Source organism: Drosophila grimshawi, unplaced genomic scaffold, assembly GCF_018153295.1.
Source record: "Drosophila grimshawi isolate 15287-2541.00 unplaced genomic scaffold, ASM1815329v1 contig_1377, whole genome shotgun sequence".
NCBI lineage: Eukaryota > Metazoa > Arthropoda > Insecta > Diptera > Drosophilidae > Drosophila > Drosophila grimshawi.
Window position 1 is genome coordinate 22,433,285 of NW_025062900.1, and position 16,941 is coordinate 22,450,225.

At 38.0% G+C, this 16,941-nt stretch overlaps 1 protein-coding gene across 1 annotated transcript in view; it reads left to right on the forward strand.

The window, feature by feature from the left end:
• Positions 1-1,864: 1,864 nt before the first annotated feature.
• LOC6566756 (homeobox protein aristaless) overlaps positions 1,865-16,941 on the forward strand; it is a 40,068-nt gene continuing 24,991 nt past the window's right edge. The window contains exons 1-2 of the mRNA XM_001993196.2: positions 1,865-2,413; positions 14,667-14,790. Coding sequence (XP_001993232.2) covers positions 14,694-14,790 — 97 coding nt within the window. The 5' untranslated portion in view covers positions 1,865-2,413; positions 14,667-14,693. The remainder of the gene's footprint in view (positions 2,414-14,666; positions 14,791-16,941) is intronic.

Consider the following 16,941-nt stretch of genomic DNA (forward strand, 5'->3'; position numbering starts at 1 on the left):
ACATATGTTATATAAAAAGCAATTTTTTGCTTGCACTCTGCCAGCGCCAAGAAAATCTCTCAGCTGCAAAATAAAAGAAAAGCAATTTTCAAGACCAGCCCCCACCTCACCCCCGTTTTCTACATGGAAAGTGCAGTTGCAATTTGCCGCAAGAAGAAGAAAGCAAAGGAACCCAAGGCATCCATTATTAAGCAGGTAATTCCACTAAAACGATGAGAAAAAATGAAGCAGGCAAACAAAATGATATGAAATGAAATAAAGTGAAACAAAGCGAAATGAAATGAAAAACTAATAAAACTAAAACCAAAAAAAAAACGGGCAGAAAACTTACAATGGACAAACTCATAAATCAGCGCGCCAATTTGCAAGGCTGACAGCAGGCCCCCAAAGATGGAGAAGAAGAAGAAGAAGAAGAGCAAGTCGAGGGAGTCAAGGTGGGGGAAAGCAAACGAAAATAGTTTCCTGATAAGCACAACGCCCAAAACTCAAGTGGGGAACAGGGGTTGGGGTAACCAAGGGGGAACCAAGGGAAATGGCTGAGGCAACAAATTCATTTCGTAATTGTGGCCAACGACCCAATCGCAAACAATAATAAATGGATCAGGCTGTGCCAACATGGCGACCATCGAGCGAGAGAGAGAGAGAGAGAGAGAGAGAGAGAGAGAGAGTGTGTGTGTGTGGCAGCAAAGTCAGCAAATAACAATAAAGGCAATAATGCATGATAATAAATTAACTGAAATTCACTTATATATATTCTGCACGGGATTTGTATTGAAGCTGTGCGAGTGAGTGAGAAAGAGAGAGAGAGAGAGAGAGAGAGGGAGCGAGACTGCTGCTGCTACGTCAGCGTCGACGTCACCGTCGCCGTTAGCGCTGCTGCTCAGCTGCAAATTAATAAAAATAAATTGAGTTGTCAAAAATGATATGCCAAATAAATTCCAACGGTGAGTAATCGCTTTTAGTCAGGGCACAAAAACAACAACAACTGCAAAAGTGGACCACCCAAAGCACAATGGATGAAAGCTTCGCCCTCACTCTCCCTCTCTCGCTCTGTCTCTCTCGCTCGCTCTCGCTGCCTGTTCTTTTCTTACCACAAAGCAAGCTCTTCCCGCGCTCACTTAACGGCAAGCATAACGATGAAAATCCAATTTAAGGCTGCTTCAGCGAGTGAGATGCTTTTGTTCGCGCGCTCTCTCTCTCTCTCTCTCTCTGGCACACGCACACACACTCTCTCCTTCTCTGTCCCTCTCTCTCTCACTCTTGCACTCTGTCGTGTGTAATAAAATAAAGTAGCCTCGCCGCCGTGTGGAGAAATTAGAAGGCAGGCAACGTCTACGTCTACGTCTACGTCGACGTCGCTGTTGTCGCTGTTGACGTCCTGGACGTTCCCATGCCGAAAATTCAATTTCACAATGAAAATGCGCCGCAAAAGATGAAAACTTAACGGAGAAAATTGTCTTACGTGCGAGCGACAGAGCGAGGCGTGCGTGCGAGCAGGCCGGCAATAGCGGCGCTGCTTTGGCTGGCTGGCAGCGCAGCGCGTGCGCACAAAAATAAAGGGAAATATTTGCGTGCACAGAAAGCAGTAAGGGCGGCGCTTCGGGGGCCCACTATAAAACGAGATGAGTGCCAGCCTCGGCCACAGGCACGAAAGCCCACCGAAACACCGAAGCCAACCCAACCCCCGTTGCGGCCATCTTTAGACGACGACGACGACACAAGCAGCAGCACCAGCAGCAGCAGCGGCGACGACGTCAGCAGCAACAGAAACAGAAACAGAAACAACGTCGCAGCCTCTGCGTCGGCTGTTAGATCATTCGCAAACAACCGTTGCACGCGTTCGGTACACAACAATTCCAACAGTATAACAGTAGGCAAATCTACGAGTGGATTACAAAGACGAAACGAAACAAACAATTGCAATTTCTCTCGCGTCGCTGCTTGTCTGTGTTTGTGTGTGTGCGTGCGTGTGTGTGTGTGCGAAGAGACACGAAAACAATAACCCTATTAGCGCAAAGCAATCAAGCTGCGTGTCAGCGTATGTGTGTTTATGTCCGTGTGTGTGCGAGTGCGTGTGTTGTGTGTGTTCTGCGAAACTCAAAATCTTATGTGCCAAATTTGAGCCTTGATTGAGTGTGACTCGAAAACTTTGACTAGTTGCACCGTTAAAGTTCACACGACCGCAACTCACAGACCAGAACTCTCTCTCCCTCTCTCTGTCTCTGTCTCGACTCTTCGCAAAAAGTTTCACTTTTTCAAGTGCTTTGAGACTTTAAACGCCTTTTAGACGCCGTCGAAAGTTGCTCTTTGTTCGGCGGCTTCCAACCCACGTCAGGCAGGAGACACACGAAAGGATTTTTTTCTGTGACACGCTTGAAGAATTACTGCCAAAATTTTCACGGACGGTAACAAGGTAAGTCGGATAAAATAAGCAGTGTAAACTGTTTAGAAAGTGGAAAATTACTCTTCGCATTGCGAATGTTGGGGGAAACCAGAGACAGGCAGAAAGAGAAAGAGAATAGGGGAGTTTAAGGATACGAAATATGATCTAATCTTGGGAAACTGGTAGAACAGTTAGAGTAAAAAGTAAGGAGAATAATGCTAAATGATGGTCTATAAAAAATTAAGAAGCAGAGAGAGAGAGAGAGAGAGAGAGGGAGAACGAGAGAAAGTTAAGATGGTATCTAAAGCAATCTTTGAAAACGTGAGAAAATCGAGTTAAAAGTGAATTTTAACAGGTGGTTCTTAATGATGTTCATTCTATAAAAATCTACAACTTCAGAATTGTTTCATACGATTTAAAGGACTTAAGCCTACTTCAAATATATTTCATTTTTATTATATTGTATTTATTGTATTTAACATTATTATTAAAATGAGGAATAAGGCAAATTGTTAATTGAATCAAATAAATTTTTTTTAACTTTCTGATGTGCTAAAGTTATTAGAAAACTACTTCATTTATCGTAATTATTTTAATCAAGGAATCTTTGTTTTAATTTTCTGCTGTGATAAAATCTTCATAACAATATTTCAATCATCTTACAATACTTTAAGTTCGAGACAGATTTTGATTCCATGCCTTTTTTTGTGAGTTTAGCTGCCAGATATTTCAACATTTTTGAAAATGCATTCAAAAGTTTTTTGTATATTTTAGGTTTGAGTTGGAGGAAGATTTTGCTCAGTTGTCTATGTAAGGATTATCGAAATTTCAGAAAATCGATTAAGAAATTTGTACGAATATGTTTTAGGATCTGCTGTAATAAAAAGTAGTAAAAAAAATCAAATTAAATGCCAGTTAACTGATTCAAAGGATCTAAGCTATTGTTGTATAATCACAGAATAGAGATCAGCACACATATATATACATACATATATACAAATATATATATAATTCTAAGCTGAATATAAGCAAAGTTTGCTCGCAACGTTTTTCAATTCAATTCAAGGCACAAGCATTTTGCGCATAATTTATTTAGACGCTTTTAATTTGCATTAAAAATTTCTTAATGAGTTCAGATGTGATAAAAATCTTGTTCAAGTGTTCTCAAGTACAACCCCATATAAACATATATATATATATATATATATATATATATGTGTGTGTGTGTGTGTGTGTGTGTGTGTGTGTGTGAATTGCTTAAGTGCTCCCACTCATTTGAGGAGGCACACCAAAAGTGTTTGTGTTGATGCCTTTCCTGTGAGAAATCGCACAAACATTTTTCGAGCACTTCAGTAAAAAGGATTTGAGCAAGACAAAAAAGGAAAGGATTCAAATGTGGAATGAGTATTGAAGAACAAATGGGGAACGGCAAAGAAATATCTACAACTCCAACGATGCCAACTGCAGCTCAACACGCTGCTTAATTGAGGACGGACCCAAAGTTGATCACTCCAAATGCAGTTTGAATAATTGATGATAATTAAAAAGAGTGACGAGTACTGCGGTTCCCCAGACAGAGACAGAGAGAGAGAGAGAGAGAGAGAGAGAGAGAGGCAGAGTTGAATCCTAGACAGTTGCTGGAAAGGGGCAGAACGAGCACAAAATCAATGGCCAATAATTTGGCAAACGAATCCGAAATGCGGCTACAAATTAAAGCCCCATCGCTCTACCGGCTGGCGGTACCTCTGTGCAATACTTCCTTGCAAAAGAAAAGAGAGAGTGGTAGAGAGTGGTAGAGAGAGGGAGAGAGGAGGAGAAAAAAAACGGGCACAGCTTCAAATTGAATTGATCAACCGCAAATTAATTGGCAGCCATGCAAACGCCATGCGCTCCACTCGTACCCCAAAACTCGACTGGAGTTTTGCCTCAATTGAGTGGGTGCCGAGTCGTGGGGTTGCTCATGCACATATATACATATATATATATATATATATATATATATATATATATATGTGTGGACTACACTGGTGGCGAGTTCAGTTCAGCTTTTGTTGTCATCGTCAAGTTTCGATTCGTTTTTCAATTCGTTCAACTCAATTAGGGTTGGAGCTGGTGGCAGGGGTGGCTCTGTCTGGCGCGGAGTGGCGAAATACATATATATATATATATATATACATATATATATATTTATATATATATCTATACATATAAATATACAATTCGGCATATTTAAATTAGCAAATAGAATTATCGTACAAATGCCCATTGGGCATAGTTGGAGGTTAGTTGCCATGTTTATTGATTGGCTGATCGAATTGACTATCGAAATTGGAAATATTTTTAGTGCTCCATCAACTGGGGGGAAATGGGGGCACTCGGTTTGTCAACGCGAGTGTTCTGCAAAAAAATACGACAGCCAATAAAACAAAGCTAACTGAAATATTTGAAAATATTTGTTGGGTTAAGTGGCATTAGAATCTAAAAATATATTGATTCAATTATGGTGAATAAATAAATTTGAATTCATATTTTTATTTGGGAAAAAATTCAAATTGATTGATTTATGAATATGAAAAAAATGACGGCTATTATCTAAATTTTATCATTCATATTTTATTATTATTATCAGATCAATGATATATTCGAAAGTATCCATTAAAAATTGTGACGCTTTGCTAATTATGTAATTAAGAAGGAAGCATCAGCTGCATATATATTCTTAATCAGTTAAGTTCCTCTGAACTTTCATATAGAACCAGCCGATTTTAGAAACTAAATAAGTTGGAGACTTCAAGTTTGGATTATATGTTTTCATTTTATTTAAAACCGACACTGATTGGCGAATATGGATACAAATCGATTTGTGATAGCAGTAAAAGACACAATTGTAAAGATATAGCTTTCAAAATAATATGTTCTGACACTGATCAAATGCTAAAATTTCATTTACATCAATTAAGAATACCAAAATGTATTTTCCAATTGAAATAAAAAATTTTCTCAAGATCGGGTTTAGTTAGAAAAGGGTTATTTTCCTATTGAGCAAACTATTATCTAATTAATTAATAGCTTTATTCGAGTAACTCCGAGTCGAGTTCTCTCGACTAAAGCCTTCTAATTTGTTTTATAAAAGGATTTTTGTTTTAAGTTCGAACTATTCGCATTCCCTTTTGACTTGTTTGCTCCCATACGAGTTTTCCCAAGAATATTTCCCTCTCTCTCTCTTTGTCTCAGTTGCTCTTAATCAGCTTGGAGACCCCCCGCTCTCCTCGGCAAACAATTGACATCGAGAAATAAAAAAGGAGGAGAAATCTACATGCAGGCCGATGTTAGCCCGTTGGCAAATGCACACAAAAAGCAATTTGCTTTAATTAAACAGAAAATTCAATCAAAATATTTATGATAAAACAAAACACCAACCACGCAATTGTCAAGAGTGCAATATACGAGAATATATATATAAATATATATATATATATATATATATTCTACTATATGTGCAGACCTCCTACATGCGGGCGCCCCGAAGACAAATTCAAATTGAAGGGTTGGCTTTCGTCAGCCGGCACCACCCCCAGCCCATACTTTGCTCTGGCACGACTCGTGTTGCACAATTGGCGACACTTGGACACGGATCACAGTCGGAGCAACTGCAGCAGGCAAAATCAACGATCGGCGGGTGGCAGCCGCTGAGTCGGGCGCATAATTCAATTTAGTGGCCACAGATTCCACAGCTACAACTGATTTGTATACCCTAAAACAAATTGGTTCAATAAAGGGCATCCCAAAGTTGTTAACAACGAAACCGAACCGACAAGATTTTCATTTAGTTGTTAGCCAAAGAAAAGAAGTGTTTTTCTTTTTCAACATTTTTAAAAAAAAAGAGTAATTTCCAACTCTATCGAAGATATCTCTATGGCATTCTTATTCTTGATATATATTTTGAAATTGAAATTAAATATTTGTTGATATCTGCTCTTTAAAGTAAAGTTGATTTTGGACTTAAATTAAAATAGCTTTATAATTATTATATCCAAAAAGTTTGTATTTTGAAATCCACCAAAGCAATATTTGTCTTTAATGTATTTTCTCAACTTACTTATTGAGATCGGCAATAAAATAGATTCTTGATTTTAGTTATTAAAGCCTTTTGAAATGCAGAATGCAGAATATAATATTTATGTTTAGCTTGTCGATTATATTTATATTACACCTTTAAATTATATTCTTTTAATCACATAATAATATAAAATAAAATATATGGGAACATCTGGAAGATATCGGGGGAAGTGAGAACCACTTTGTCCAAATCTAAATAACTATTCACATCCAACTAATCAAATGGTTAAACATTTTCAATGGATGCCTCTAAGTCGATCACTCTCGACTAGATCACGGCTACTTTATTCCATACTTTTTTGTTTCATGTGTTTTTTGTTTTTTTTTTGGATTTTTGCTTTGTGGTTTGAGCCTAGGCGCGAGCCAATTGACACAATCAAATGCGCTTAATGCAGCAAAAAACAAAAACAACGGCCAAAAACTGCAATCAACGCCAGAGACGAATCACTGGCAAAGGGGCAGGGGGTTGAGGGGCAGGGAGGGACATGGATTCTGCGCCAGTTTAGTTTGATTACGCGGACGGACAATTCTAAAAACGGATGCACTTTACTTTTCGCAAAGTGATAACCTCATCAACAACTGTGAGCCGCTGGCCGCTAGACCCTCCCCCAACTCCCCCCCACGCGCCTCTTGCACACCACCTCGTGGCTTAAAATTATCGCGCTTTTAGGCAAAAACAACAACAAAAACACTGCCACATTTGTTGTTTTTGCTGTTGCTGTTGTTGTGTGGGTGGCAGACAATTTTGCAAATGCGTTTAAGTGGCTCTAATGCAGGCGGGATGAGGCGGCTGCCCGGGATTGGGGCTGACTCGCACGTGGATACGGCTATGGCCAATCATCATCATCATGACGATGATGTTGCTCCAACTGACGATGATGATGATGATGATAATGACGCTTCACGCCGACCGTTCGCTGTCTGCAGTGCGAATTATGCCAGCTGCGAATTCTATTCCTCTATTCGCTGTCTGTTTCTCTATCTCTCTCCCTCTCTCCCTCTCTTTCCCTCCCTCCCTCTCTCTCTCTCTCCCTCTCTCTCTCTCTAGTTGTTGTTATTTTCGCTTGTTTAGCTGAGATTTTTGCAAGCCGATAAGTCCATTAGGGAATGAAGAGGCATCAAGTGACGTTATATGGCTGTGACTATGACCTTGCGGAGCGCTTTGAGGGGTGGCGGAGGTGGAGGAGCTGGGGGCTGCCTACAAATCTGGGTTAGTTGTGGGCTGTGGCAAAATATGCAAGTGCATCATCTTCTATTAAGAGTGGAAAGTGTAGCAAATATGAGATTCTAGTCTCAGATTTATTTTAGTACACTTATATCAGGTGATTCTCTCACTTGTTCATTAAAATGCTACTCGTAGATCAACTAAGTTCTTGTAAAAGCAGTGGCAAGGGAAGTTAATCTGCTGATATCTTAATTTAACTATCATTTTTAATAATAGTCTGTTGTAATTGATTTTTTGCATATCTTTGTAAACAAAACATTTGCTAACACAAAAACTCATCTTCGATCGATTGTTCCTTTTAAAGCTATATAATATAGTTTGTGCAATCTCGATTTTTGAGGAGCTTATGTATGTCGATGATGACATCCACTTGTCGACCGGAGCTAAACTGTCGACATCTACATTTTTAGATACATTCCGTAGGACGATCAATTGTTCCAATGGCAGCTGTTGCCCGGAATTATAGAAAAAGTTTTCAAATCGATCAACATCGTTCTAAAATATCAATTATATCAATTATTATAAGTCGGCCAATTCAATACTGAAAAGTATACTTAAACGGATTTTCAGACAGACAAACAAAATTAAGAAACGATAAATATTATAATAAATTTACCACAGCTAAGAAAACCACCTGTTGTAGTGTTGTATAGCTTGCCAAAGGGAACGATGGAATTGAAACACAATCCGAAAAATTGAATCGATTTTTATTTGTTAAAAAAGGAAACGGAAACTTTGATTAATTTAGAGCACGTCTGATAATTAGCCTATATGAAAACTTACAATAAACAATCCCTGCCTGGCCTCGTTTGCCTTCTTAACACTTTGTGCATCTTCTTATTAACCATCCATCTTTGATTAAGCCAAGATGTCTTCCCATTGAAATATCCGCTTCTCTATTAACTTAACTCTTAACTTTCAATTCAATTTAATATAATATTTAATAGTATATTATATTTGAATTTATTTTTAACATGTTAAATTTTAACTTAGTTCTTTTAATTTTAAATTCTATATATAATTTTCTAAATTTACTTAATTTTAATTTCTTTGTTTAAATATATATGTGTTTAAATATATTTTTGCCTTTAAATATATTTAATATATACTAAATACAATCCGTATTTTTAAATATACTTAAAGGCAAAAATATATTTAAACAAAGAAATTAAAATTAAGTAAATTAAGAAAATTAAATATTACAGTCTATACTAAATATACTAAATACAGTCCGTATGTATTAAATATATTTAAATTAATTTGAGCTCTTTTATCAGCTAAATTTAAATCAGCTGATTGTCTGATCGAATGTCCCTCAAATGAAAGGCAACAGCAATAAAACACGAAACATAAACAACAAAAATTAACTCAAAATTAATTAAAACGCATCAAAATGTAATGCAATTTGCAGCTGCGACGTCTGATGCACATTATGCAACAGCCACAGCAGAGGCAGAAGCAGCAGCGAAAAAAGTAATATAAATATAAATTAATAATGCGACAAAAACAAAAACAAAAACAACAAAGGCAATTGCATTAATTGAGCAAACAACAAAGTGGAAACGCGTCTGCAACAGCTGACGTCCAGTTGCCCCCTTGTCTCCCTGTCCCGCTGTCCCCTTGTCCAGAGATCTGGTATGTGGGGCTGATGTTGCATACATATTCATATATGAACCAACCAATATGCCAATGTAATTTGTGGCACGACTTTGAGATACCCACTCTGCACTTAAGTTGTGTTTGTTGAAGTGTGAAAGTGTTAGCAAAAATTGCTGTTTTAGTTATTCAATTGTATTAAATTAAATTAAATTAAAAATTCATTTAATAGTAAAAAATGTATAAATTTATGGGGGTATTTAATTATTAAATTACTTTTAATTTATTGTTAATTCATGGAAATAGATCAATGGGATTTTATTACATGCGACCAATGAATATTTGATTGTGTTCATATTAAACATAAGAAAACATCTATTTACAATTTATGTAATAGATTTTTGCATAAAAAAATGTTGAGGCATACCCTACTTAGCAGCGTGAAAAGGGTATGACAAACAAATGCATTCGCAGACACGCACAGGGCGATAAAAATTAAAAATAAAAAAATTGTCGACTTCGCTTGATTAATTTGAATTAACCAAATTAAAATGAAACACAAGTCAATCAGCGACAGCAACACCCACCGCCAAAGGGGGGACACATCTCGACAGAGAGAGAGAGAGAGAGAGGGAGAGAGAGAGAGAGGGAGAGAGAGAGAGAGAGATAGAATGAGAGAGTGAATAAAAAGGGGAGCCGCTGCACAACTCCAACGAATTGGCATAAAAAGCGCACAATAAACAAGCAAGCAAAAAAAAAAGCAAACACAAAAAAAGAGAGTAAAAAATTGTTAAATTTTTAATTCCATTAACGCAATCGCTCCACGCGGATGTTGACAACCCTAACAGACGGTACAGCCAAGGGGGAGGAGGGGGGCACGGAACACGGAACACGGAACAACTCGAATGCAGCTCCCTAATGCAATTGGGGTAGACAGTTGCTGCCGCTGTCTAATCCTACAGCTCTGATTGAATTTCCCGTTTTGGCGACGGCTCGTGGCAGAAACTAGCGACAAACGACACAATGTGCCACAACACCCCCACACACACACATACACACACACAGCACACAGTGACAACAAAAGGCAATTCCGAGTCCGAGCTTAGCACACAGATTTGTCCAGTTCTGGCTGCGCCCATGCCTGCATTTGCCCCCATTCCCCACACCTCCCCTGGCAGTCAAATCGAAATCGTTGCGCTGTTTAGTGCGCACCTAATTGAATTTCGCGTGTGCTGCTGCAACAGCAGCTCAGCACAGCTTGCAGCATTGCGTTGCATTGTCTAAGCCTGGGCCTGGGCCTGGGCCTAGGCCGAAAAAGCAGCAGCAAGTGCATTTCATCCAATTGGATAATTGCATTTGCTGCAGTTGCATGAGCTGCTGCTGTTGCTGCTGTTGCCTGCTTGTGTCCCGTGTGTTGCAACCACATTAGCTACAACAACTGCTGCCAATGTGCGCTAATTAGTGGCACAGCCCAAAAGTTGGCAATAGTATTTTAAGTTGTTGTAAGAAACACAGCAGGGATTTCCAAGAAGTTCTAAGAAGAGGCAGTGATAAAGATTAAATGCATTTTATATTAAAAAAAGAATAAAAATAATGATATGATATCTTTCAAGGCTGATCTTTATTTTGGCACAATTTGAACATTTTCAACGATCTCTAAAAAGATAAATGCAATTAACAATTTGTTGTCGCTGCTTTTCGTAAAAATTATCTTAAGACAAGCCAAGTTACATTATTTTTAGTCATTTTCAAAATGGTTATAAATGTTTTTATGCAATTTTTACCAATTTATGTGACAGGTAAAAGGAAGCATTTGCTAACCCAACAACAGACAAGTAGAATAAGTCAACTGTAATAAATTAATTAAAATCGGATAAGCAGCAGAGATTTCTAGGACGACATATTTTAAACTACTATCAGCAATATATTATTATTATATATTATATATATATATATTATATATATATATTGAATAGTTGGATCCGGGATATCTCATAGCCAAGCATTCTCAATAATAACATTCAATTTATTCATTTATTCTAGCGCAAAAAGTTTGAGATTTGTTTTGTATTCATTCTGCAGCAGTGTCCGAATTAATTAATTAAATTAAGGCTTGAATAAAAAAACACTTGATTAAAGATATAAGCTTGTGAAAACTACTTATATATATTTTCAAAGTAATATAAAAATCGATTAATCGAACTCCTCAAAATTCAAATAATACACCTAAACTCATACAATAATTTGAATTGAAATGCAATTAATTGCAAATATACATTATACTTGGTAGATATCTGTATAATTTTTATGAACACATATGTGAATGTATCTGTCAAATATGCATTTACATATATCGTATATATATTTCTCATCAATTTATGATAGTTGTGCAAACATTTGGGAATAGAATTACAGAATGTTTGCTTTCATATTAGACCATTCCTCGCGTTGCTCTGCAATTTCCTGTGCTCGCATTTCCAGTTACATTTCAATTTCAATTGCAATTAAAATTAATTGTGTGCATACTTCTGTACAAACATACATATATATGTATATATATATATATATATATAGCACCAACCGCCAGCCAACGAATCCATGCAAAATGAATACAACAAATTTGTTTGCCGCTTCCTTGCGCCATTTTAATTTATTTGAGTATAAATTTGTTAAAAGAAAAAACTTTATGGAATTTTATTTATGGCCGGCACACGACTCCCCTCGCGCCCTCTCTCTCTCTCTGTCTCTCTCTCTCTCTCTGTCTCTGTCTGTGTGTCCACCTGTCACCCTGGCAGCCCGTTGTGCACCACAAGTGTTAGCATATCATGTTACAGACTATTTCCGCCAAATTTACACACGCAAAATAATTTAACGGCATCAACGGGGGGAACAGCAGGAGCAGGATGAGGAGAAGGACGCGGCCTCAGCTGGGTCCCCAAAGCATCGGCGACCTGCGCTCGGCGCCAATAAATTTCCATTTAGTCAGCATCTGCATCAGCAGCAGCATCATGAGGACCCAATGTCCTGACCAAAGCATTCCATTTGAATTGTGAGAATTTGTAATTTTGCATAATTGTTATATTTGGAGTCCGTCGGCCGCAAAACTCATTTGCCAAATGGAAAATTGCCATTTCGTGTCTAATGTTGCACATGCGGCCCCCAAAATCCCCAAACCCCCCACCCATCCTCACCGACCCGCAACAGTGTAAAGTTTTAGTGGCACTGGAAACCAAAGTAGGTGCCGTTACCGTTAGTCAACGATGTAGCTGCGCCCGGCTATTTGCACTAATACTACGACTACTGCTGGCCGTACGACTGGTGTTGTTAGTGAATTAATTTCCACTGAATAATTTATGCTGAATTATTTGGGCGTATTAAATAGCCGTACAGCCGAACGAGCCGTGCACATTTTGCGGCCACTGTTTTGGGGCACAGCCCTCCGCAGATCCTGCGCCGGAGCAGAGCTTAATGGTGTGGCCCAAAGCGTAGTCATGCATATTACTTGCTTGCCTATACATATATATATATATGTATATATATATATATAGATATATGTATATGTATTTGTCGCCTGATCCACGCGTGTTAAATGTAAATCAAATCAAAATGCTATTCGTGAAATTGATTTTTGAAATTTTAATGGGTCCCTCTACGGCGAATATTCACAGTGTGGCACGGAAACTTGGATGAGGGCAACTCCATGGTTGGGTAAAGTGGCGGAATTTTCATAGTTTGTTGACTGAAGTACAACTTATAAATAGCATAATTAGAAGGGAGAAGAGCTTAACTTAATAATATAACAAATTGAAAACAATCGAGCAGAGTTAACGACAAGAAAATTATTTTAGCTAAGAGTGAAGCAGTCGTGGGCAAGGTTAGACTTGGAATACTCAACGGTCTCTAGACAGAACATTGCAAAGAAGTCATCTAACGAAACAATAGTCAATAGCTAAAGAAGAATCCTTGGCCAGAAAAAAAGGCGTAGAATATAGGAAAACATGTGAATAACTCTGAATACATATAAATGCCTGAAGTCGAATGGGAGAATAGATGTATTTAGTCGTAGTGTTGGAACCACCACTAATTATATATTAAGTTTGACTAAATGAGAATAATGAATAACAGAGCTATAATATTGCTATAAGTCATGCATCTCTTTACTAAATAAAACTACATAATCCAATATATGCTAAAAATGTTATGGACTTTATTTAAAATTAATTTTCTATATGATAATCACCCAGTCAGTCAAAATATGACTTAAATGATTTAAAATTCGATTGTAAAATACTACTCAAATAAGAAAGTGTAAGAATATTGTTTAAATTCTGAAAGTTGAATTGATATTGTGAATTTACAAACTTATAACGAAACTGATATTCCTCATTTCATTTCATCACATTGATTCCATGATACTTTTGATATTTTAATCATTTATCAATGTTCATTGTGAGAGTGATCTCTAGGTCTTTATTTCTCACAAGTATCGCTTACAAATGTTGCATGAGTCTTTCCATTCTCACATATGTAATTCAGTTCATTCCCATATCTTATCTGATTATAATGCTCGACGGCTTTCTTCCAACATACTCTTTCCCCGTGACATTTGACCTGATATTATGAGAGCAGCAACTTTCATAGTTCTTGCCCGGTCCATGAGAAATTATTGGTCTAATTAAGAGCCGTGGAGATGCAGAAGGCGCCAACTGGGCGGCAATTGCACTTCATAACTGATGTCAGTTCATCAACTGGGCAATAAAAATGCAGATCTGTAAATAGTAGTGGCAGTAGTCGAGTCCGAAGATCCATTCGTTGAGTGACGAGCAATGAGCGAGTTTGCGGCAAATGCAATTAATTTAAATCAATTGATTCGTTTGAGGACAATTTAATTGTATGCAGACAGCGACGCCAGCAGCGCTGCACTCTGCGGCAGCAAGATGCAAAAGCAAAGAACCATAAAAAAAAACTAAAAAATAAAAAAAAAACTCAAATCGATTGTAGATGATTTGTCATAAGGCTGTAATTGTCTTTAATTGAATCGAATTGAGTTTGAGGTGCATATGACAACATTAAAGGCGACGCAAAGTCGGCCCGCATGCGTTGCAGTCGCAGTCGCAGTCGCTGCCTCGGCTGACGTCGACGTCGTCATCAATTGAATTGCATTTAAATTACAAGTTTGCCCAGCCTCAATACTGAAATGCTCGTAACTGTTCCGTTTTTGTACGTGATTGGCAAGTAAATTAATCAAAATTACTGACAATTTTTAACCAATTTATGTATCTGCATCTGCATCTGCATCTGCATCTGAATCTGTAACTTATTTCTTGTATTTTTCACTTACAGCTCGGTCCTGCAGCTGCGGGCAGAGGAATGTTTTGCTATCAGTGCCCCCCCGCCCTGCACCCGTGCGGTCCTCATCCGCCGCGCCTGCCCACACTCGACTATCCATTTGCTGCCACTCATCCATGTGAGTATGACAAAAATGTATCGCAAAGATACTCGACTAGAGATAACAGCAGCAGAACAGATGCTCAGTTTCTGCTGTTGGCGAATTCAATTTGAGATAAAAAGCCAATGATAATCGCTCGTCCAACGGATTATATTCTACTTGTGTATCCTGTAGTTACATTAACGAATTATTCTATTAGTGGCACGCTGTATGAAAGGAACGTGCAACGGTTCGACGGGGTTTACGACTGGGACTATGTCGCATATCGGATTACAGGGACGCACATTTCGAGGGCTTACTTTACTTCTTGTTGTTGTTGTTGCTGTTGTTGCATGAATTATGCGCAGAACTTAGTGTTGTATCGGTCAGAGGGTAAGTGCCAATTGGGGAGAGAGAGAGAGAGAGAGAGAGAGAGAGAGAGAAAGAGAGACATAAGCACTAAGTGAAGGGAGTGCTGATGGGAGTCGATTTCGCATCTAATTAAATATTCGTCAGTTCATTAAATGAACTCGAAATTTTGTTTGAGATTAATTCGAGGCAAATAGTTGAGCACAGCTTTAAAGATACCTTTTCTTCAGAATAATATGTAACTCAGAAATAGTATAGAAAGAAAAAAGTAAAAAGTGTTCATTTAGTTAAGCAGTTTTTACAAATTAAAATTTATGGCTTAAGTTTTCTAAAAACATTTGATGATTATTTTATTAAGTTTTTGTGCGATTAACAAATTGAGTAGCCCCCAATCAAATAGTATGAAAAGTACTCATCTCAAATAAACAGAGTTATGAGATAAAAAGGTTTAAGAAATATAATATTTACAAACTTTAGATGCTTCCCTTTGAGTTGGATTATTTTATTATGATTACATATGCACTTGAGCAGCGCACTTGGCGCTGATTGCAATCTCTGAAAGTGCTGCAAAATGTGTTTTTTGCTTCTTTTTTTTTTTGGTCATAATTCTTGTCCGATTAATGAAGCTCAACAACTCAGTGTGTAAGTCAGAAATTGACAGTTCGCGAAATGGCGCCGCATAAAAATTCCATTAAACGCCATTCGACGAATGTCGAAAGGAAACCACAGAGCAATTCGATTTGCTATTCCTTCCCCCCAACCAATGATAAACTTTGCCTGTGCGCTGAGAGCCAGTCCGATAGGAGCTCTCCCCAGCGTTGCCGTATATAACTATAATTGAATAAAAAACAGAAAAGAAGTAAACGAAGCGAGGCGGCAACTCGATCGATATTCAAAGCGAGAGAGCTAAAAGGAGTGGCGGCAGTTCCGCAAAGGCATCCAAGAAGTGAGGTTAGTTTTAGGTCTGGGAATTCATTGGGTTTGGTTTGGTTTGGTTTGGTTTTTGTTTTGGGTTTCGAATCATGCAATTATGCGGCAAAGCGCGTTAATGCTTTGGTATTCAAATTTCGCACAGTGCTGGAATGTGGAAAAGTGTCGCGCAGATATGGCCTAAAAAACGAAACAAAAAAAAAATATAAAAAACTACAAACGATTTCGTCGGCTGCATTTATCAAAATCAAAGTGCCAACTGCCGCCGAAAACGGTTTTATTGATTTTTTGTTTGTTTTTGGCTGCCAAAACACACACACATAAAAGGCGCCGACAAATTTCGTGAAAACGTCTGACAAATTTTGAGGATAAATTGCAGAGCATTTTAGTTATTGGGATGCCTGAGAGGAATGTACGAGTACTTAATGGGATTAGCCGAAGACTTACGAACGCATTACATAAACTTCAAATACAGCAAGAGAGAGAGAGAGAGATAGAAAGCGAGAGAGAGAGAGAGAGAGAGAGAGAGGTGGCAAGGGGAAATGAGCAGCTACTATTGGTATATATAATGCATGAGCATTCTGCACGTAGAAGCTGCTCACGTCCTGCTTTAATCAGCTATTGCTGCTTCTGCTTCTGCTGCTGCTGCTTCTGCTGCTGCTGCTGCCCAGAAGGTGCAAATTCCATTTTGGCTGCTTGTTGACTTATTCAATATGACAGACAGAGAGAGATGTGTGTCTTACGACTTGCAACTTATGTCTCATAATGTGACAGACTACGCATATTTGCGGCTTATTACGTAACAAATTCAACAGTCGCTTTTGATTTGCGTCAAGTGTGGCGCAGGTGTTACTAATGCAATTTATAAATTGTGCCTACTTATCGCATCCA